At 46.0% G+C, this 24,015-nt stretch overlaps 1 protein-coding gene across 1 annotated transcript in view; it reads right to left on the bottom strand.

Annotated features, from left to right (window-relative positions):
* Scamp1 (secretory carrier membrane protein 1) overlaps positions 1–24,015 on the bottom strand; it is an 80,104-nt gene that overhangs the window by 5,539 nt on the left and 50,550 nt on the right. The window contains exons 3-7 of the mRNA XM_032897048.1: positions 18,973–19,071; positions 17,985–18,093; positions 15,285–15,413; positions 11,146–11,305; positions 3,580–3,681 (exon numbers count right to left, since the gene is read on the bottom strand). Of these exons, the coding sequence (XP_032752939.1) occupies positions 3,580–3,681; positions 11,146–11,305; positions 15,285–15,413; positions 17,985–18,093; positions 18,973–19,071 (599 nt within the window). The remainder of the gene's footprint in view (positions 1–3,579; positions 3,682–11,145; positions 11,306–15,284; positions 15,414–17,984; positions 18,094–18,972; positions 19,072–24,015) is intronic.

Below are 24,015 nucleotides of genomic sequence, written 5' to 3'. Positions count from 1 at the left end.
GCAGGCACGACGCACTGAGCCTGGAGCTCAGTGGGTGACTGCGCTTTTAATCTACGGTGTCTTCAAAGCGCGGGGCTCTTGTGCACCTCAAATGCTCAGCTTCAAGTAGGGAGAAAATATCTACAGACCACACAGCCAACAAATGATTCACTTAGAATACAAACTGCACTCCGCAGCTCAGCATTAACGCCTGAATGTGGAATGTCCCCAACATAGGCGTTTGAGCACTGAGGCCCAGCGGGGACACTGTTTAGAAGGTAATGGACATTTTCGGAGGCAGGAACTAGCAAGAAGAAGTAGGGCTCAGGCCACAGGCGAGGTTAATCCCTGCTGCCTCCAGTCCCATTCTCTGCTTCCTCGGCCACCCATTGACCTGTGCAGTATGCTCTGGGACCAACGGGCTGATGGCTGCTACCCTCTACCTTCCCCACCAGACAGACAAATTCCTGAAACCATGACCCATGACCCCAAACACTTATTCTCTTAAAGTACTTTTCAGCATTTTCTCACACAGATGAGAAAAGTAATTATCCATTAACACCAAAACCAAACAAAAACCAAAACAATAACAAAAACCCCCACAACGCAACAACTCAGAATAGGCAAACATTGTAAGGGTTTCAACAAGGGCGCATGAAATGTGAGGTGAACAGCAATAAAAGGTGTCGGGTCATTAGATAAGTGTAAATTCAAACCAGCGTCAGGATGGACATGGATCACACACACACACACACACACAAATTCACACCATGACCCACACACCACACACACACATACACACACACACACACACATGACACACAACACAAATACCAAACAAAAACAAAACAATACACAAACACACACACATACAACACACATACAAACACAACACATGAAATGTGAGGTGACACAATAAACAGGTCATTAGATTAAGTGTAAATTCAAACCATACAGACACACACACACACACACACACACGCCACACATACATACACACACACATACACACACACAAATACACCTACACACACATACATACATACACACACACACACACACACACACACATACATACACACACACATACACACACAAATACACATACACACACACATACACACACACACATACACACACACACACATACACACATACATACACATATACACATATACATGTACACACACATACATACATACACACATGCAAATACACACACATACATACACACACAAATACACATACACATACATACATATACACACATACACACATACATACACACATACACACACATACACACATACACTAGACATACACATAAGACATACACATATACACACACACATACACACATACACACATATACACAGATACACACATACACACATATATACAACACAAATACATATACACACATACACACACATGTACACAAATGCATACATACAATACACACATAGACAAATACATATACACACACATACACAAATACACACATATACACAAATACATATACATACATACACAAACACATATATACACATACACACACAAATACACACACATATACACAAATACATACACACATCACACACACATAAATACACGTGCACACATGCACACATGCACACACACATACAAACTCAAGCACGCACACACAGAGACACACAGAGATACACACTCAGACACATAGATATACACACACACACACACACACACACACTCTGTCAGATTGGCTAAGACAGAGATAGTAACAACACCCACTGCTCACCTTCACAAGACTATGGAGGCTAAATCTCTCACAGCTGTTAGAGGGAATATAAAAAGTACAGCTACTCTACAAAGTTTGTCAGTTTCTTTAAAAAACTTACCACACGAATTCTAAATGAATTAACAAAATATAATATACTGTTAATCATAGAAATGAAAACCATGTGTGCACAAAACCTGGTCCCAAATGCACATGGTGGTTTTATTTAAAATAACCCCCAATGGAGACAATTTAAGTGTCTTTCTACTAGAAGTGGTTAGATAAATGGTGGCATGGCCATGCCATGGAATATACTCAAGAACAAAAAGAAGGGGCTGGATATTGGTAACCAGTGATAAGAAAGAGCCCTAGTTGTTCTTCCAGTGGACCTGGGTTCAATTCCCAGCACCCACATGCTAGCTCACAACATCTGTAACTCCAAACCCGGAGGTCTGATGTCCCCTCCTGGCCTGTATGGGCACTGCATACACATGATGCATAGACCACAGACTCAGGCAAACTTTCATGCACATAAAATACAAATAAAATCTAGAAAAATTAAGTAATAAAAGAAACTAGGGCTACATGTACCTGAGGAGGAAAGTCAGCATCTGTAAACTGGTTCTGTTTATATAATGACAGAATAATAGAGGTGGCAAATAACTTATGAACGGACCCCAAGGGTAAAGGCAGACGGGGACAGGAGTTAGAGTGGCCACACACAAAACAGCAGGACTCCAGTGATGGAAATGTTCTGTCGATGTTAAGTCCTTGTCTTTTATCCTCTTGGGGACTGAGTGAAGGATGCATGGGAATGCTCTATGGTCCATCTACAGCTGCCTTCATTCCAATTACGACTAAACATACCTGAGCTATACCTGAGTTAGACGAGGTCCATCAGGAACAGGGCTTTCCATTAGACACAGACTCTGTTACATTCCATGTTACATCCCTCTCTACCTTTATATTAAAAAAGCCAGTGAAATTACTTCAACTTCTAAAGCGAGAGAGAGTGTGCGTGCGTGTACACCATTATCACAGTGTCTTTTAAGAACATCTAGAGGATTTCCTCTTGTTCACATGGCACACTAAGCACTATTGAAGACAATAATTAAAATAGCCATTTCCAAGAACTAACTGGAAATGACTAAAGTACACAGTCTGTGTGTGTGTGCCCACCGGGCGCTTTACAAACTGCTGAGCCACTCACGCCCACAGAGAGGCGGCACAGACTCCAAGCCCATACTCTGTCGTTCTATGCTCACTGCAGCTTCAGCTAACGGACACCATGGCAAACGGCAGAACCGTGCGGGCCTGAGCTCACCTGTGGATAGCCATGCATGCAGAGGCTGAGGAGGGCAGCTCGCCTAAGGAAGAAAGGCAGGCACACCTCTTCCTCCCACCAGCTCATGCAGGGGTGCTCTCCCCATGGAGAAAGAAAAAAGGACTGTCTTACTTACTAGCCTGAACCCCAATACAGACGTGTGTGTGTGTGCACGTGTGCGCAGGCACGTGTGTGTTTGTGTGTCTGTCTGTGTGTGTGTGCTTGTGCATGTGTGTGTGTGCGTGTGTGTGTGTGCGTGTGTGTCTCCTTTACACAGCCCCTTTCAGTGCCTGAAGTGCGCATGTTTTACTTAAAATAGACACCTCAGGCACTGGGTTTTTGCATCTTTAAAGAGAATAGTTTCTTCAAAGTTTTGTGCAGGAATGTTTTCAGTTGGGTTTTCAAAGCACTTTTGTTTTTCTGTGTTTGCTTTGGCCAATCTGACTTTTTTTGTTAACTCACTAGGACACCAACTTATATAAATACTAAATTAGCAACTTAAAAGCAGTAAATAACTCACCAGTTTCCCCAGTTATGAAATCCTGCAGCCTGGAGCACATGTACAGCAAACTGACAAATATAGACGAAGAAGAACACGAAGAACCTGAAGGAACTGTCACTCCTTTAAAAGAAAAGAGAAGAATGTCATTCCTCACAGCACCCTTGTGCGCGCGTGCACACACACACACACGTGCACACACACACACACACGTGCGCAATCACACACATGCACACGCACACACACGTGCGCACACGCACACACACACACACACACACACACACACACACACACACACACACACACGCCAAACCTAAGGACCTGCTCCAGCAACCCTCTGTGCAAACAACCATGACCATCCCCAGGTCACTCCACGGAAGTTCCAGCTGCACCAGAATCCACCTTGACAAAAAGAAAGTTTTTCTAGTTTTCGAGTGTGGCTGTTTTGCCTGTGTAAATGGCTGTGCATTGTGTGTGTTCCGCCCTTGGAAGCGGAAGGAAGGATCAGAGGCCCTGCCACTTGAACTAATGGAGGTGTGCTGGAAACCAAGCCTGGGTCCTGTAGAGCCAGTGCTCTTAGCCACTGCGCCACCTCTCCAGCCCCAGTTTCCTTTTTTTAATGGACTATTTCATAGAGTCAACACAAAGCAGTTAAAACATATAATTTTATCCACATGTATGTATCTGGACTTTACCCCATTGATACTGAGATCTAAGCTTCCTCCTCCTCCCCAGTCTCCTGAGATCCGGGTTTGCTGTTTGGAATGAAATGAATGGAGGTGTGCAGTCCGCTCGTCCCGCATCTGGTCACTCAGGCACCGGTGTTCGGCAGGGGCAGGACTCCGGCGCCTCCCACCATTGCGTGCTGTCTGTGCACTGCCAGCCTCTGCTATTACAAATCGTGCTGCTGTAACATTCATGGTGAGTCTTCATAAGGACACAGATTTCCTTTTTTTTTTTTTTTTCTCTCGGAGCTGAGGACCGAACCCAGGGCCTTGCACTTGCTAGGCAAGCGCTCTACCACTGAGCTAAATCCCAACCACACAGATTTCCTTTTATCCCGGGTAACTACCTATAAATGCATGTGGTAAACATACATTTACTGTTTAAGAAACTGCGGGATTATATTACAAAGTCCTCCACTTCACACTCGGGAGAGTCTTTCAGGTCCTCTTAGCACGAAGTGGTCAGGAGCCAACCCCAGCCATTGTAATTAGCATGTCCCATTGTGATGGTTAGATGAGTCGGGCTGACAGACTTCTGGGAGAGATCAGTAAAGCAGCCTCAGGCTTTTCTAGAGAAACTACATCAGGACTAATGAATAGTATAAGCCTCAACCCGGGCTGGACTCAGAGTCTGCGAGGACTGTAGGGAGGTGGGGGAAGTGCGGACCGTGAGGACTGGAGGAAGCAGGTCACAGGGCATGCTGGGGGCTTCATCCTGCCTCGCCTGGAGCTGCCTCCTGGCTGACTGGATGGGAAGGCTCCCTCAGGCCCACCATCTTGAACCCAGAATGCTGAAACCACAAGCAAACCTTCTCTTCAGCCGTTTCGTCACAGCAACATGAAAGCCGACAGCACCAGTGTCATCCTTAGCTCCGAGTCACGCTTTCTCCGAGAGGAACGTTGTTCGGCAACTTTGCATTTTATCCACAGATCTTTGTTAGACTGTTAAAATCTTTTCCTGGCATTTTAACTAGATTTCCTTCTTTATTTTTGATTTTTGAGAGTTAAAAAAAAATTCTGGATATACAAGCCTTTGATTAGATGCATGCTCGGCAAGACCCTCCTGCAGTCTGGGCACATCCGTGTGGAAGCCTGTGAGCCCTTGAGGCATCCCAGCAGTGCCTTCTAGGAAGAGTGTGGCCTTTTTATGATTCCAGTGTGCCTACTCATTCTTTTCTGTACTGGATTACAATGAACAAACAAACTTTAGCAAAACCAAAGAGAGGAAGACCTTCCCTTCTCTGTCGTCAGTTCCCGGTCTGTGTTCTTTGAACTGACTTTCTGAAAGCACGACATAACATGGTATTCTCTCAAAAGAAACCCCACCTTATTTCTGGAAATAAAGTATGGTTGAATCTTCACTCAGGGACAGCCAAGTGTTCCAGCACTGGTTCTTAAACTGCCTTTTCTGAGCTGCACTGCCTTTGAACCTTTCTCAAACATCAGTTAGGGGGGCTGGAGAAGCTCCCAGTAGCTGCCCTTGTAGAAGTTCAACAGTCACCTGATGTCTCGCAACCGTCTATATCCAGTCCCAAGGGACCCAGTGCCCTCTTCTGGACTCCACTAATGCAGCAGGCACACGGTGCACACATAGTAAAAGTAAATAGCTTTTGTTTGTTTAATTGGTGTCTACATATGGAAGGGCTAATTTTCATTTTTAGATTGTTCATCTGTTAACGGTACAAGTGTTGACACAGAGACTTCACTCTGTGACTACTGCACAGTCTAGCGAGTCTTCAGATCAGGAAGTAACTATCGGTATGCCATCTTGATTGTTTGTAGACTTCTTTAGATAGTTAAGGCTTTGGTATTTCCATACATCTTTGGAAGAACAATATCTTATTTCTTGAAAACAGCCTGCTGATATTTTGACTGGGGTTCTGTTGCAGATCTGTAGGGTCATTTTGAGAAAGTTCACACCTTAGAAATATTGAGTCTTCTGATCCTTTGTAGAGATTTTTTTTTTCATTTATATTTTCTACAGAGATGATTATGGACCTAAAAATATAGTTTTGCTTCTTTTCAGGTCTGATGCCTTTTGTTTCTTTCTTACCTAATTATGCTGTCCAGAAACGTAAATGTCCTGACCTTAGACAGAAGGCTTCCAGCCTTACACACAGCATTAGCTATGAGCTCCAGGTTTTAACTTGTATTTCCTTCACAGTGTGAGGAAACGACTCTTCTACTCCCAAGTTTATTCACTGTTTCTAACATATGCTCTTACCGTATTAGTTAAGAGAGTCATTCTATTGTTAAATTTTAGATTATAATGTGATGGACTTTTCTAATATAAAACCAATCTTTTAAGTCCATAAATCAATACTCAAGAGGCTGAAGCAAGAGGACACCAAGTTCAAGGCCAGCCCAGACCACACAGTGAGACTTTCAAGAAAAGCTAACCTTGCATTTTTGGAAGAAGCTCCATCTACCTGATTGTGGAACGGTATCTTTTCAAGTCTGACACCATTTTTAATCGCCCTAAATTTATCCTGGTTCTGTTCAGCACTATCATTTCCAAGGTCCAAATCATTTACTTGCTAAAACTCAACCCTAGACTGTTCAGCAGACAGAAAAACACAGGACAGGATAAATCCTTCAGATCCTTATGGTCCCTTCCTACTTCACAGCACCCGTCAACCTTCCCCTGCCTCTGTGAGGAGCCGACACCTGAATTCTGAGACTCACACTTGTGCTAAGTGGGTCTATCCCACCCTCTGTCCCCGGCCCAGACTCCAGCACTTTCTATCCTCCGCCCGGACAAGCCTCCGCTCCTGCAGTAGGTTCTTACAGTGTAGACACACACAGCACATACTCTGCTCTGGGGTCCTCTGAGAGCAGTGCTTCAGACTGATGTCTGTGTTGCCGTGTGGGACTGCTTTACGAGTGCTGGGGTCCTCTGCGATCAGTGAAAGTTCCCTGTTTTCAGCACAGCGCCCGACACCTTCACGCCTGCCTGCGTCGGCCAGCAGCTGTGTCTTGTGCTTCCATGTACCCGGGATTCTCTAAGGGTCCTCCTGCCCAGGCCACACAGCTCGGCCTCCGTTTTTCCCGTTGCTCAGTTGATTTTCCATTTCTGTTACCACCCAGGTGCCTGTGGCTGGTGCTGCTGTTGTCCTTCAGCTGGGACTCAGGGCCTCGTGCACAGGAGGCTGACCCCCCAGTTTCATATCTGACCTCCAACAGGAGTAAAGTCCCTTCCTCTTTCACATGCGTATGTGCATACACCACAGAGCTGATGAGTCACTCAGTCCGTGATACTCCTTAGGCGCTACAACCTTTGTGAGCATCATTCGGACCAGAGTGCCAGCACAGTCCTTCAGATTAGAGGCTCGGAGCGTCTGGCGGCTCCTACCTTACTACGATGTTGTGATTTTTGCAGTGGATCCGGGCACTTCAGAGACCCCCACACACACTGACCTAACTTACATTAAAATATTGACTATGGTTTATCTCTTGAATAGCTGTCTAACATATCTGATGCTATTACAACAGCCTGCGCAGCTGAGGGGTGGCAAAGCAGACCGTGTCGTTCCAGTAGGCTTAGTGATTCTTCTGCAGAGGCCAGCACCCTGGCCGGGAAGAGAGTGTCACAACTTCTTGCCAGCAACAAGAAAGCTCACAGTACAGAGCAGCTGGAGCAGGACGTCGGGGTACACAAGCATCCTCCAATCCATCCTCCATGGAGGACGGAGTTCATGGAGGCACAGAGAGCCACGGCTCATTAGTGGGACTTTTTCCTTAGAAGGTCATTTGGGTCCTGCCCTGTAAAGAGGCTTTACGTTAGCCGAGGAGACAGAATACAGGAAATAAGAAAATAGGAAACGGAGACAGGCGGGAGTAAAGTGACAGAATGGTGGCAGCCAGGAGCAAAGAGTACTTGTAAAGGATCTTCAATATCGGAAGTAGAAAAAAAATGAGAGCAGACATTTGGCTTGGAAATTCAAAGATTTTTTTTTTTCGTGGCTGCAGAGTTGTGGGGAAGGGAGAGTTGTGTGTAGAGAAGCGGCAGAGGGAGGAGTGAGAAAGGCTCCTTTGGTGGTCTTTGAAGGGAAGGAGGAAGGCGGAGATCCTGGCACTGAACCCGGGAACAACCACGAGGCAGCCCTGCCATGGAACTTCCTTATTGCAGCCCTGCTCTGCCCTCGACGGAGTCTCAGTCTGTACTTTACAGCGGCTTTGATTCTTCGTCACGTAAGGCTATATGCACTAGTTGAACACCATATAGAGCTACAGGGAATTCTGCAGAAGCAGTAGTCTCCCGGCCCTCAGCACAGGTCCCGCGGCTGCAGTTCCCAGGCACCAGTTAGCTTCACTGTCCCTGGTGGCCACACCCTGCACAGCCTACCCTGCTGCTTCCTAGCCTTACAGAACTGTGACGAGGGAAGACATGGCTTTCCTTTCAAATCTCCCCCACTTCTGCCCACGTCCCAGTAGACACCTACATAGCCATGGGTTTCCAGTGGCCCTGCTCACTTGTTAGCCCATGCGATTCCTGAACAGTCAGAGCTGAGGCAGGATCCCTCACTTACATTTTTGCTATCCTGGATTTAGAAATTATCTTCGGATGATGGTTGTTATATGTACCTATCAGGACTTGATCACTAATTCTCTCCTTAATATGTGTGAAATTCTTTGCAACCTGTTCAAATTAAGGCTGCCAATTTTATCTCCCAGGAACTTTTCCTCTTAAAACCTGACCAGCTTACATCTGAACTGGAGGCAGGAAGCGGCTTGCACAGAATGCAGGGACCTGAAAACAGCTCACAGTGCTGCCATTCAAAACCAACGTCGTCCTGGCGGTTTGAAAATAAGTCCAAAGAGGCTCCTGCTTTATAGATGGAAAAGCAAAGGGATAGAAAAAATGGGAGAGAAAAATAGATGGTTCTATTATATTAGCATGAGTTTTATTTAAAAGATTGCAAGCAAACAGAAAGAAGTAATCCAAGATTGATACAACTAACTTTCTCAGAATCTGCAGGCTGAAGTCTATACCTGGGCAGGCATTTCAAGTGAGATGAGCCCTGGCTACAGCTCCTGTAGAGACTACAGGGCCATGGGTGGGGAGGTGAGAGAATGGCAATAAGCTTCACTTGTAAAAGGCAGCGTGACTCACCAGCTTAGGTAAAAGAAACAACCACATGACCATGACACAGACACAGAAGAACATCTAGAAAGCTCCAGTGCCACTCATGATGACAGTCCCATCAAGCTAAAGATAGAGCAGGGCATCCTCAAGACGACAGATGTATCAACAATGAAGTCTGTGACTTACATCACAGTTGATGCTTTCTCCCCGAATACCTGGAACAAGACATGGCCGCCACCCCACCTTCGCGCTCACTATTCCAGAAACTGCAGCCAGTTACTAAGGTAACAGGGAGAAGGCAGAAAGAAGCCAGGCAGAATGGTTAAGGAGAACCCGTCTGGAGGAAATGAGAGAAACTACATTGCACTGGATAATCCAGAGCCCTGGGCTCAAGAGAAGTGGCCGTGATGAAGGTCTGAACCATCCGACTGAGTTCCAGTGTTCTCCTCTCAAAGCTGTAATCACAGGCGCTCCCCAGGAAAGAATGGCCTCGTGGTCACATCACAAGGCACACCAGGCACCTGGAGTCTAAGAGATGAGGAGGCGGGGGACTTTGCCTAAGTGTGCTAACTGGCTATTCTAAAACCAACACAAGATTAGCATCCCACAGGACGTTCATTTAGAAAATGCATCGCTCAGTACATTTAAGTAGTGACTGATCTGACGTAAATGGGATTCTTCATGTTATAGCCTCGACAGCTTTTTAAACGGCACTGACTTTGGAAAACCAGAGGTGAGCGTGCACGGAAAGGGTCGGCCACGCTCTGAGTGAGTGAAGTGCTTCCTCGTGCCGCTCTCCCCACCTGGACTGATCGGGAGAGACAGGCTGTACCCGCCAGGTGTAACTCATCATTTAGACATGTGAGGGGCACAGGAGTAAACAGCAGTGTTTCCTAAAGTCATGTACAATGCATGTCATACAGTGTTACGTGTTAAAATCTAAGAGCACTGATTTTCTTTCATTAATTTTTATGTTTGATTTTTAAGAGCAACAACGCTTATGAATTTTATAATCCAATGGATATGCAGTAAGCTGTGTCGGCTTTTCAGAAAGTTTGTTATAATAAAAATGTTAACTTCGTATTATGCTTATACTCAGTTACTGGGGACCGAGGCATGCTTGCCATGGTCCACACGTAGAAGTCAGAGGACAGCCTGCAGGAGTCAGTTCCCTCCATCTACCATGTGGGACCTGGGTATTGAACTGAGGTCACCGTGTTTGCCGGCAAGCACCTCTATCCATTGAGCCATCTTACTGGCCCTGATAATGATAATAAAAAAAAAAAATTAATGAAAATGCACCAACTTTCTTTTTGAGATACAGTACATATTATTCATCTTATAGGGTGTGTGTTTGTGGCAGGGTCTTGCTCTGTAGCCCCAGCCTGATATAAACTATAGCCCAGGCTGGCCTATAGCCATCCTCCTCCCTCAGCCTCCTCGTGCTGAGACCCAGGGCTGAGCTACCCATCCCCCACACACTTCACAGTTCCTGCCGCACACACGTTAACTGGCAGCCCTCAGCACACATGTTAACTGACAGGTCCTCAGCACACACGTTAACTGGCAGGTCCTCAGCACACACACGTTAACTGGCAGGTCAGGTCCTCAGCACACACGTTAACTGGCAGGTCCTCAGCACACACATGTTAACTGGCAGGTCCTCAGCACACATGTTAACTGGCAGGTCCTCAGCACACATGTTAACTGGCAGGTCCTCAGCACACACGTTAACTGGCAGGTCCTCAGCACACACTGACCCCAGGCGCGGCTTACCTGAAGGCCCCATAGAGCGGCCTGTACCAACAGACAAATGAACAGGGGGTAAAGAGCAAGAACCACAGGATGCTGAGTCCAAAGTCAACTGCTCTTGAGGAATCAACACAAAACCAAGCCAGGCATCCGAAGATGTTCAGGAACAGGGTTACCGCATGGACTGTGGGACAAAGCAGAGTGTTTGCATTAGTCACACAATCCATAAGGACCAGCAGTGAGAACACACTTCCTCAGAGCAAACGTTCTTCAAACACTGCTGCTTCTTACACAGGCTTTGAAGGCACGGCACACAGAGGAGCAGGTCAGACAAAAACCCTGCTGCCCATCTCCTCGTTGGCCACTGCACAGCTAAGCCCAACCCTAAGGCTTGCTTTTCTGAGAGGAAAACAGGCCATGAACTTCATGAGCCATGACCCAGGAGGGCACGTGGTGCCTGCTCAAACACAGGCAATGGACCAGGAGCTGGGGTCTCTTCAGGTTCTCATTTGCAAGGGGAGACCACGTACTAGAACTGGAATATAAGTAACACACAGCAGCGTGTCCGTGTCTGTGGCGCTCTGTGGGATTGCGTCATCCTCATGAGAGAGCCATTTTGTAACGAGGGGAAATACTTTGATAGGACTCTGGTTATTCACTTCACCCCCACTAGGCAACAACACAGGGACATTAGCCGTTGCAGGGCTTCCCTTTGCTTAAGAGAAACATGTGGCCAGCAATGGCTCTCCCTAACAAGTCACAACCCCCCCAGTGTGCCACCCAGCAATGCTGTGACGGCTGGAGAACCACACTCACCACTGTAACTGCTGTGTACACTTGTTTTAGTTTTATGCATCTAGGTGTTTGCCTGCATGGATGTATATGCACCCCGTGTGTGCAGAGCCCGCAGAGGCCAGAAGAGGGCGCTGCATCTCTCCAGAGACAGATGCTCTGAGTTACCGCGCGGCTGCTGAGGACCAGTTCTTACGCCTCTGTGAGAGCAGCAAGTGCTCCTAAGCCCTGACCATCTTCTCTACTCCACAACAGTTATAAGTGAGTCAGCAAAAATGTACCATTTTACTATGAAAAATAAATTACCATAAAATCGAAGTACTGTAAAAATGCATAGTATCAATAAAAAATATCAACCAACTATGACTTAGATTAAAAAAATAAAAGATTATTACAAACTCAGTATACATTAAAAACTAATTTTGAAATCTCTTCACAAATATAAAAAAGTGTATGGAGCAGGATAAAACCGCTCATTCTGGGTGTCCTGACGCATTCTCATCTGAACACTAAACAAATTAACTATGGCGAAAGGGCTCCAGAGTCTGAACACAAAACTACTGCAGCCTTTAAGCTTTTATGCTAAAGTCCCAGTCCCTTCCGTCACAGGAAACTGCTAATTACTCCACTCCTACTGGCAGTTTACATTCTCAGGAAAGCTGGCTTACTAATCAAATGACTCAAAATCCCTTTTCTTCAAAATAAAGAGTTCTGAGACCTTAAAAGCAGAACTGAAATTCCTGTGAAATTAGAAATTATTTTGTAGTTCTAAAGGACTTCTGGCTGTCTTAAGGTTTTTGTTTTTCTTTAATGTTAGCACATTCTAACTTAAATTTTAATCTTTAAGAGAATAACTTTTTAAACTTTTCTATTTCATTTACAGAAAATAAAGAGCATGTATGTATATATGTATGTATATACATATTTTAAAGTCCACAAAAAGATCTTCAAAGTACAGAAAATATCAATATAACCTTTTGTAATATGTTGCATTTTTTTCTAGAATGATCAGTAAATCACCAACTTGTACTTGATAAAAACCAGCCTACATAGGTTCCTAGTGACGTGGCTGTCCACCTGTGCAGGGCAGAGGTGGACAAGGGGCTCGGTACGTGTGTCCGCCATCTGTGAGGCTAATCAGTGTCTATGCTGGCGGATGCTGAGTGCAGGCCAAGCACTAAACACGTCTTTAAGCCATGTTCACAGACTTGTAAGATAAATTACACCTTTTTATGTGAGAGACTTATTCACTTTATGAGGGAATCAAAGCCAGGATCAGCGAGCCTGAATTTGCAACCACCAATACCACATGAGTCTTGAAATCCAAATCTCAAAAGAATTGGTTACCAGCAGCGTGCTCCCTTTGCTGCCTGGTGGCTGGGGTCCATCCACACTTTGCTTTTCCTTTTTTTCTTAAATTGAAAAGCACGTTTAGAAAGGTGGAGTGTCACTTCCCACAGATGACTCTAATTGCCGTGGTCCAACCGCAGCTCCCACTAAGGGGCTGTTGAAATCGCATCTTCACTGTATGCGCTAGATGGACATCACTGCTTCATCAGGCTGTGGATGGCCGACCATGGACCCTAACCCTGCACTAAGACAAGCAATCCGAATGGCTTGTTCCACAGTGATGTGCTATGGAATGTCGGACCAGTCGGACAGTGTTGAACAAGTACCCCAAAGTGTCACAGCTTTGGCTTCTCTAAGGCTGAGTGATATAATACCTGCTTAAGGATGTGGTTGGGACATGAAATCCACCTCCATCAAATGCTAGCATTCACTATGAATGAATGGGTAGCACGGCTTCAGTCAGCCCTGAACTACGCCCAGGTCGACACAGAGTACCTCACTCAAACAGTCTCTCTCTTCAAGCGTAGGTAGATTCCCGAACTGTCCCTACTTCACTCCAAGCAGTGCGTCTTTGGAACAGAACCCTAACGCGAATGTTGAGTCCTTTTTCAGAAAATGAAGCGGGGCTGAGGAAACCCGTAACTAAGTGCACTACTCCAAGATGCTCTGAAAGCTGTGCACACTCCAGACCCAACAAACCGACGGGGAGGCCATCAGCGTCAGCAGTTAGCAGTTACATCAAAATTAGCCATCTTTCCTATTCAGCCTCCATTTAGCACATCTACTGTAGAAGGTTCTTTCTGCCTCTTCATCAGGACATACAGAATTATACTCTAAATATCAAACATACAGAATACTCCTGATACCACGGCAAAATCTCAACAGAAAACTGAAAGGTTGGCAGCAACAGCCAGGTGTGGCGCTGCTCGCCTTTAACCCCAGCTCTCACGGGACAGACACTGGTGGGTTTCTATGTTCGAGGCCAACTTGGTCTAAGTAGCCAGTTCCCAGACAGCCAAGGCTACATAGAGACCCTGTCTCAAAATATAAAAAGGTAGCATCCACTGTAAATTTTGACTATGGGAACAAATGTTCTTTTGGAAACTATAAAGTAATGTCATAAACAATTGGTTTTCATATGCCAGAATGAAGAAGGAATTTGAAGGAAATCATTACATCCACTTGGAGATGCTGCACATAGAGCCTTACTATCATACAGTGAAGCTCACACACATTCTTTGGAAGGAGTGGACCTACAAATTGCGTACTGCCCTATCTGTCCGGCAGAGAGGAGCCACACTGCCGCCTTCCTCCTGTCAGACCTTGGCAAACAGGGCTGAGGCCCTTTGGAACACAAATCAGGGAACAGGCGGGAAGTCTGTGTATATGTAGCAAACCTTTAGCAGCCTGACACTCATTTCAGATTTCAGAGTTGTAATTACACTGAAAATATCATGCACATCACAGGTAAAAACATACTCTGATTTGTTGTTTAATTAAACTGTCCCATACTAAGCAATTTCAAGAATAGAAGTCTTCACGGCCACTTGAAGATGAAAGGTAAGCTATGCCCAAGGCAACTTTTAAAGTTACAGTTCACGTTACAGTATCGTCTGGTTCTTCCTGAAAGCCCACATTTAACAGAATCTAAATGGTATTCCTTGATATTAAAAAATAGGATGCATAATTTTGCCCAAGCAAGTCATGCCTAAATAACATTCTCCAAGGGAAAGGATCTCTGGGAGATCCTGCCATGTGACCGACAAGTTGCCTTTCATTCGGTCAGTGTTTGATGTGTGGGCTTTCCTCAGCCAAAAACTTGGATTGCTATCTGTTACACAATGTTTATATCTAATATACTGTCCAACTATGGAACTATGGCTATTAGGATCTACAGGAAAAGACATTTAACATGCATTTTAATATATCATTTCCTAAAAGGTGTCTATTACTAATGGAAATGTGAACTCAGAACGCGTTTATAACCTACTTTACATACGTAAATATAACTTCATACTCACACATCCATAAGTAGTACATAAGCCTCACTGTCTTCTGGAACTCTACGGGAATGTCTACAGAAAAGTCTTGATAGAAACAAGGCCCCACAGGGAAATTGCTAGGAAGAGGTGGCCAATTATTTTTTCTCCCTGTAAGTGAAAAAAAAGTTATTCCAACAAACACATTCTCTCCTTATTCTACCTCGGTTCTAAGGAAAGCACCTTGTTTTGCTGGGTGCCATATAAAACACTAACAGTGCTTCTCTCTTACAACTCTGAAAGCGAAGCTTACATTTTCAACTGTTTTTCCTCAGAAACTCTTTTTAGAATCAATGGTAAATAATTTCCCAATGTCGTATCATACCATGTCCAGCATGTTTCTGTACAAGAGAACCCAGAGACAAACCCTAGAACTGATTTATTTCAAAGTCTGGGAGCCTGGCATCTGTGGGGAGGGCCATCTAATTCTTCAGCGTCTGTTTTCCATAGGATTCTGCTCCGCTGCTCTGACTGACAGGGCAGACGAGGCCTCAGCAACCCAGGACTGACTAATGGAGCAGACGCGGACATGTCAAAGACTGAGCAGGAGGAGACGTTATCTGAGGAAACCAGAACACCATGGGAAACATAAGACTGTCTGTCATGTGGAAGAATGGGGGTTCCAGCAGCCTGAAGGCTGGAGAGACCCCAGTGAGGTGTGAGGAGGGGCTGTGTCTGAATAAACAAAGACAGACTGATGGATGGCAAGACTTGGGAAATGAGGTAAGAGAAAAACTAACCATAAAGCACAAATGCAGACAAAAATGTAAGTAAAACAACGGAGAGTCATTTTCTTTCTCTCCTCCTCCTCCTCTTCTTCCTCCTTTGTGTTTGCTTGCTTGAGTGCATTTTTGTTTTGTTTTGGTTTTTGGGTTTTTTGCTTTTTGTTTGTTTTTTGTTTTGTTTTGTTTTGTTTTGTTTTTTTGAGACAGGGTTTCCCCATGTAGCCCTGGCTTTTCTTGGAACTCCCTCTTGTAGACCAGGGCAGCCTTGAACTCACAGAGATCTGCCTGCCTCTGCTTCTGGAGTGCAGGTAAAAGTCACTTTCTAATAGTAAATATACTATATACTTTTAAAATTCAATTATATATATTTTACCTATATAATATTTTTCATAAAGAAAAATATTATTTATTATTCTCCTTACTATATATCTTCAGTTACACTAGCTGTAATATTAAAATTGGGGGACCAGGACTACAGCTGAGTGGTGAGCACTTGCCCAGCATAAGACCCTGGATTGGTCCCCAGGGAATACACATGCTACACCACACTATGTAAGATGTAGCCAAGAATAGCAATGAAGACGGAGACTCTGGAACCAGAAGCTCTCAAGCCACTGGCTGGCTGGAAACTTCAAACATGGGCAGACTGCACACCAGGTAAATGCTCGCTTTGAAAGCCAGATGACTAGAGTTCTAGCCTCGGAGTTCTCCAAGGACTCTAGTTCAATCCCAGGGAGCCACATAGTGGTGTGAGAGACCTCCAGACAACCACGGACTCCATAACACCCCACCCTACCCCCACCCCACAGCTGCCCTGCCCTCAGGGAACACCCAACCTCAGGCTGCGTTCAGAGGCCAGCCAGTCTAATCTACGTAGTGAGTTCCAGGACGGCACTGTGCGAGTGAGTGAAATCCAGTCTCAAAATATATTTTTAAAAAGTTTTTAAAAAAGAAGCGGAAACTTCATTTCTTCAGAAAGTGAATAACTGGACCACACTTCTCAGGGTGGTGCTGAAATTTTAACATGCGTTACAGGATGAAAAGAACTACAGGGTAACAACATACTGCAAAATGTAACTATTAACTGTGTCTTTGTTATGAGCTTTACTGAAACATCTTTCATATCTCAGAGAAATAATTAGTGTCAGTGAGTAGGGAGACAGCAAGGCAGGTTATCGTCTGTCTCCTGTGGAGGCGTCTGTGATGCTACAAGCAAGGCACCACCAGGTGAACACGTCCTGGGGAGGCCCAGGACCTAATCATTCTACGAGAAGGAAGAACTGCTCAGTGACACCACTGCTGTCCTTGTTTGGGGTTTGTCTGCATTCCAGCCACCCTCACAGTGTCTTCCCCGACTCTGCCTACTCTGCTGAGGCTGCTACTTCTCCCTCAGATTCTTTCAGCGTTGTCTTTGGCACTCAGAGCCTAAACAGATTTCACAGCACAGATTTACCATCCCAGCACTTTCCTGGCACTCTCTGACAAGTGCGGTCTACCTGTGAGGATACAACCAATAACCGGAACATGCCAGAGTCCAAGTGGAGCACTCAGCTACTGAGGCCCACACCCATGCTCTCAGCGGTACCTTCCTTTCTTCTGAGGAGGCCTCTTTCTCTTACCCCTCATGCTTAGCCTACACTAAGATCTTTCTTTTAAGTTCCAGCTCTTCTTTAAAGAAAGAAAAGATTCAAGAGAGCCACGTGAGAATCAAAGGCTCCCTGGCTTGGAAGGAGGCGAATGTATCAGATCTGTCTCAGTTTCTCCGAGACAAAGCCAATGCCCTTCTAATCTATCACAAGCCTGAGCTATCAGGCAAGATCAGAGAGCTGCAGGTATCAAATAAGCAATCTGCTGTGTCTGACCCCTTTGCTAGAATCAGAAAACAGGGCTGCGTTTTACCACCAAGCGAAGGACTCAGAGCAAGGACAGCCACTCAGGCCAACTCTTTGGACACTACCGTGCTGACTCAGGTTCTGCATCTCTCGCTCTCGACGATCTAACTCTGCAGCTTTTCTCTCCAGCTCCTCTTGGCGCTTGAGAAGCTCGGCTTGAGCCAAGGCATGCTCCTGAACAAAATGACCAACACACGCAGGTTAGCAGACAGCCAAGCGACCCCAACACCCGCAGGCCCACCTTACAGCACGAGAGACACCTGTGTTAAACAAGCTCTCAAAATACAGGGATTCGCTGAACTCTGCAGCTTTGGAAAATATTAGCGAGATATTTGATTCATTTTGCTCTTTTAGTTATGGAAGCCTTCAGGGTAATGCTGAGGCCGCAGGATGGAAAAAAACAAACAAAAAACCCAGCTCTCAACGAGAACAGCCAGAAATCTGGGGACAGGCAGTCAGTTCAGCAATTACAAGCGTGTGTGCTGTCCTCACGGAGAAGCCACATCCAGTTCCCAGCACCCACAGCAGGCGGCTCGCCTACAAGGCAGCCTCTGGGGCTCACACTCAGTGCACACAGCTACGTGTCACTGAAAACATAAAAACGAGCCCCTTAAGGCAGAGCAGCCTGAATGAGCGGGAGAGTGCAGGCGAGGAACAGCTGAGAATGGTGGACGGCGGGAAGGGCAACTGAATTAGCTCCAAAAGCGGGGTCAAATGATAATGTTGCAGAAATGTGAGAACAGGTTAACATATCTGAAATGTTCTGGGACGCTGAGGTGACAGGGCTGGCATCAGACACGCTGTGCTCTAACTCCCTGTCAGGGACGCCAGGGATGCCATTCGCCTGTCTCTCCTGCACAGCCGCCAGCTCCTCTCCTCACGCTGCCCATGGAGTAGCCACTAAGCTCTCACCCAGCCCAGTTACCATTCTATTACTGTCCCTGTCGTGGCCTTGTGTACTGAGACCAAAGGCAACACAGAGTTCACCGTGCGACCCGCACACCGCAATGGTGGATGAATACCGCTGTCAGTCTGCACAGTTAGCGGGCTGACCTTTGTGATCTGTGTGTAAGCCGGATGCTCCTCGGTCGGCTTCATTATTGCTGGCTGGGTGTTGGGTACGTTAGGCATTTTCACACCGCCTGGTGGAGGCTAAAAAGGTTAAAGACATTAATTACAGAACACAAAGGCCCAGCCTTAACTTACTCCACAAGCACCACAGTACTAGAGAGCAAACCCAAGCCCCGCCCACCTCCATGCCCTCTCAGGCTGCGCCGTACAGTGCTTTTGTATCATGGCTTTCTAACACACTTCTCGGTTTTACAGTGCTGAGCAGTACATCATGTGAGAAAGAGCATGGCTCCTTCTCTGCAGGAAAGCAGATGCCATCAGTCTAAGGAATTCTACAGCAGAGCAAGGTATGGGGCCATCTGCCTGTACCTGGGAGGCCAAGGCAGGAGCCCAGGAGCCCAGGAGCAGCCTGAGAACACAATGAGATGAAAGGAAGGAAGGAAGAAGGGGGGGAGGGGAGACACTCAAGCTTAGTCAACTCTGCCCTCTTAAGGAGCGCGACAACAACAGCCCTACAGTATGGGTTTGTGCTTCTCTTTGAGACAGGGTCCCTGGGCTGGACTGGAACCGGCTTTAAACTCAAAGCTCTGCCCACATTTGCCTCCCGGGTCCTGGGGTGAAAGGCGTGCACTACCTGACTCTGCCATGTTAAAAATTAAAGCCGAGCTGGGACCAGGTGTCATGGCCCATGCCTGTATTCCCAGCCCCTGAGAGAAAACTACTGCAGATTCAAGGCTGGTTTAATCTACAGAGCGAGGTCCAGCCTTGAGTGTCTCTTGAAAGAGAACAGAACAGAAACTGTATATGAAACCCCAGGACGCAAGAGAACCACAAGCGTGAGGCTAATCTGGGCTAAACGTATAACAGACCCATGAGCGAGCACAGGGACATGAGCATGGGAACAAGAGAGGACTAAGGCACGGTCAGCAGGTTGGCAGCACGCGTCAAGAAAACACAGACTCTTGCTGGAACTCCACCAGCTACAACCTTTATCAGCACTCTGCTGCCATGAATGCCAAGCAGGGCTGAGTGCAGCAGGGCGAGATGGAGGGCCGCTCACTGCTCACAAACACCAGGGATGTGCACACTCCCACATCTCTGCGCTCAGGGCTTCCTCCCATTGGCGGGTGTTAACTAAGGCTCTGCCCAGATCAGACCCAGAGCTTCTTTAACTAAAACTAAAGGATGCGGGGTTACCTCAAGCCAGGTGCATAATCACCATGACAACGGTTCCTAAATTCTCCTCCATCTTCACCTCTGACATAAGAGCAGGAAACAATATGCACTCTTGTATGTGTGTGAGTGTATATATGCAAGTGTATGGGTGCCCTGCAGGCCAGAGGTGATGCAGAGCTCTCATAAGTGCAGTTACAGCCACTGTGGCTACCACACCAGTGCTGGGATCCAAACTCTGCTCTCAGGATTGAGCAGCAAGTGCTCTTAACCGCTGACACCCTCCTCAGACCGAGACTGATATTTCAGCCACACGACAGACTTCTATCTGTAGGGAACCATAGCATACAGTGCTAGTTCAGTATTCATTTAAATAATATGCCAAACACATAGTTAAGCTAAGGAATCCTAGGAAGGCAGGAGGGAAGGAGAGCTATAAGTCCAAGAAAGAAGTGCTCTGATGGGCTGCCATTCTCCTGGTCTCTGGGATTAAAGGACACAAAGCAAGACAGTAACCTTGCAGAGAACCAGGACTCACTGAAAACAATACCCTCAGTGAATGTGGGAGAAGGAAAAAACCATACAGGATGATGGGAATATTTCCATGTACTGTCTTGATTCCTCAATACAGAAGGAGGCAGAAAAAACGTCCCTGAAAATATCTGATCATAAATCCATCAAGGGGAAAATTTGGGCCAGAATTCATACTATTCATACAAACAAAAAATTCTAGTGTAGGTTGATGTCATTATGTAGGTGAAGGCAGGCAAGATAAAATGAGGCCTATCACCAGACAAGGAGGAAAGGAGGAAGGTCCAGGTTTTAGAAGGAGAGGGAGAAGCAGGAGAGAAGGGATAGGGGAATCAGGATGGGGACAGAGAAGGACGACCCAGATCTGGGTGGTCTTAAATTGCCAAGGTAGTCGGGATGGAATTCTGTAGGCAGATTTATCTTATGTAGGTGGGTGGTTTATATCCTAATCAATTGGTTGTGAGGATGTATTGTGGAATGGGAACTTAACATATAAGTCTTATTGATAAATTACAGTTTATTGAGTCCTGATTTCACTGGGTTGTTGGGAGTGTAAGCAGAGTACATGGGCGGGAGTCTTAATAGGCCAGCCATGCTGGACTTCTAGAGCCCTGATTTTACTAGGAGGTTGGAACCAGAGAGTTCGAGGCTAGATCCAGGAGAGATACTAACCAGAGATAAATTATGGTTAGTTCCATATGGCTTACCGGTGCCAGAACTAACACTAGGGACCAGAGTGGTAAGGTGCCACGGTGGAACGGCCCACGGACCGCCTGGGTCTGAGAGTATCTGGGATCAGCGTGGAGCCACTGAGATAAATTAGTGAGAGTTCCTATGGCCTGACGGTGCCAGAACTAGCAAGAAAGTGACCCCCGGGTACTCAAGGGAACCAGTTGTGCATTATGTTCTATTTTTTTTTACTGAAACATTCTAGGATCAAATTTTTATTATAAAGGACCCCAAGCTTCCCTGGTCAATGTAAAGGAATATACCTTAAAATGAGGGTTCAGAGAATTCTCAGAGAGAGCTCTAAAAAGTAACTGAGTCATGATTTAAGTATATAAAAAAACAACCCACCCTTGGCCAAGATCAAAATTAAAACACCTGTTTAAGATCTGAATACACAGGCATAAGCAAATGCAAAATAAAGTTGTTTAATGAGGTCAGTAAAAACTCAGCTAGGACAGTGATGGTCAAACTTACCAAACTGGTCTTCAAATGCTTCGGGAAGCCAAACTGTCTGGAGGGATGGTGGGGGTGGGCATCAGGGGGAGCATGAGTGAATGAGTGTGGATCTGAAGGCACAGCCATCGTGATGACCCAACACCCACAGGAAGGGCAAAGCCTTCCCTGGATGAGGCCAGTGGGGTGGCAAAGCCGGAGCCAGGATTTTTCAATACTTTCAGACAGTTTATCACACTATATTTGCATGTTCTGTGGTGATTTAGAAAGCTCAACTAGAACTGACCAGTAAAAATTAAAGAATGATCATATTGTCTCATTAGACTAAGGACATTATAATAACCCTGGCCACAGAATTGCAGATCGACTGCTCTATAATGTAAAAGCTTTCTGCTCCCTGGAAACTGTAGGGACATTACAAACACAAGAACAGCACTCAAATCCCCTTCCTTCTAGGCATTTGAGATCTAGGGATTGTCTGTGCCACATAAAATTTACATCCTTCTAGGTGACAGGACCCTCTTGTGGAAGACGCTGCACACCTCGGTCACCGGGCATAACTAATCAGGCTGTGACTGGGTTGGGGCTGCCTCCCTCCCAGCCAGCTCGTGGGTGCTGCGGGAGCCACGCTGAGAGAGAAAAGCCACCATCAGCTGTACTCAGCTATGGACTCTGCTGACTGCTCAAATGAGTCCATGCAAGGCTGGGCTCATCACCTCGCTACCACAGAAGGGTAGGACTCATGAGGCTCTAGTGCTCCCAGCTGCTGGCAGGGAGGGAGGGACACAGAGATATAAACCATCACGCATGTTCCTGTAACAACCCTAGTGAAACAGCAGTCCCACACACAAGGGACATAAAGCACAAGAGTGCGATCTGGGGAAGGCACGGGGTTATTGGGATGGAGGGGAAATGAGGGGGCTGATGGGGTGGATAAGCCACGTGAAGTGCCTTGTGTTCGTATGTTATGTGCACTGCAGAATTAAATCCACTGGCATGAGCAGTCAACATAAGCGAATAAAGCTGTTTGTTTTCCTCCCCTGTGTACTTCTGTAGTTTAAACTTCTAATCCCCAAAACAGCCCATGTTCTCTCGTGCTCAGGATCTGTGGAATGTTCTCTTGTCCATTCCTGTCACATGGTTTGTCTTTGGAAATCTAGGTCTAAGCAGAGACAACCCAGGGGTTGGAAGAGAGGGAAGGAACATCTTTAACTGGCTAACATGTTGAACAACCTCCTCAGGTAATCCTTACACAAGCAAATGAGGGGAGTTTCCTGGAGCAGCTTCTATCACCAGGGAGGTGTGCCTCCCAGTGGAACAGCCCCCAAGGAATGTGGAACTTTTCAGATTTCACTCTTCAGAGGCAACAGCTGACTGTGGCTCTGCTTGCCTGGATTCCCTTGGTACTGAGGACAAGGAGAGACATATACACTAGCTAAGAACCGGGACAGACAGAATTATTTCAATCAATAACCACAGTAAAACAAGGCTATTAAAGACTAGGACAAGCATTTGGAGGAGCTACAAAGCTGCAGCGAAGAGGTGTACAGGCCAAGAGGTGCACACAGTAGGGGTGCACACAGTAGGGGTGCACAGACCAATATACAAGGCCATGTACCTTCACCCACATATTTACCAGTCACTGATTACTCCATTGGTCACATATATGTAGTGGAGCTTGTGGCTTAGTAAGGAAGACACATCATAACACAGAGCCTCTTAGGACAGCAGAACCATGGACTCATGGGTCACGGGTGCAGGCTGAGTGGAGAACGTTCTGTAGATGTGAGTCATGAAGTTGAAAAGGAAGTCTTCCTGAGGGAAGACCATTCCAAACAGAAGAAAGAGCTGTGCGAGTGGGACCGGTGTGCTGGTACTTGAAACAGACATGCAGAAAAAGATAAGGGGGCCAGGTAACTGGCTATTCTAAAGGCTCCTGATTCGTTCTGTATAAAAGACAAAAATGAAGAGGAGGAAGAGGGAAGAAGAAGGAAGGAAGAACAACAAGCAGCAGCCACAGCAGCAGCAGGTAGTAAGGGAGACTTGAGTTTCCAGTTCTACACATAAAGAGTTCTACATATAATGAACAAACTGAAATATCAGTAACGCCTCCCATACCTCGGGAAGTATGAGGATACA

Source organism: Rattus rattus, chromosome 3 (assembly GCF_011064425.1).
Source record: "Rattus rattus isolate New Zealand chromosome 3, Rrattus_CSIRO_v1, whole genome shotgun sequence".
NCBI lineage: Eukaryota > Metazoa > Chordata > Mammalia > Rodentia > Muridae > Rattus > Rattus rattus.
Note: the sequence above shows the minus strand (reverse complement) of the source record. Positions and strands in the feature narration are given on the sequence as shown.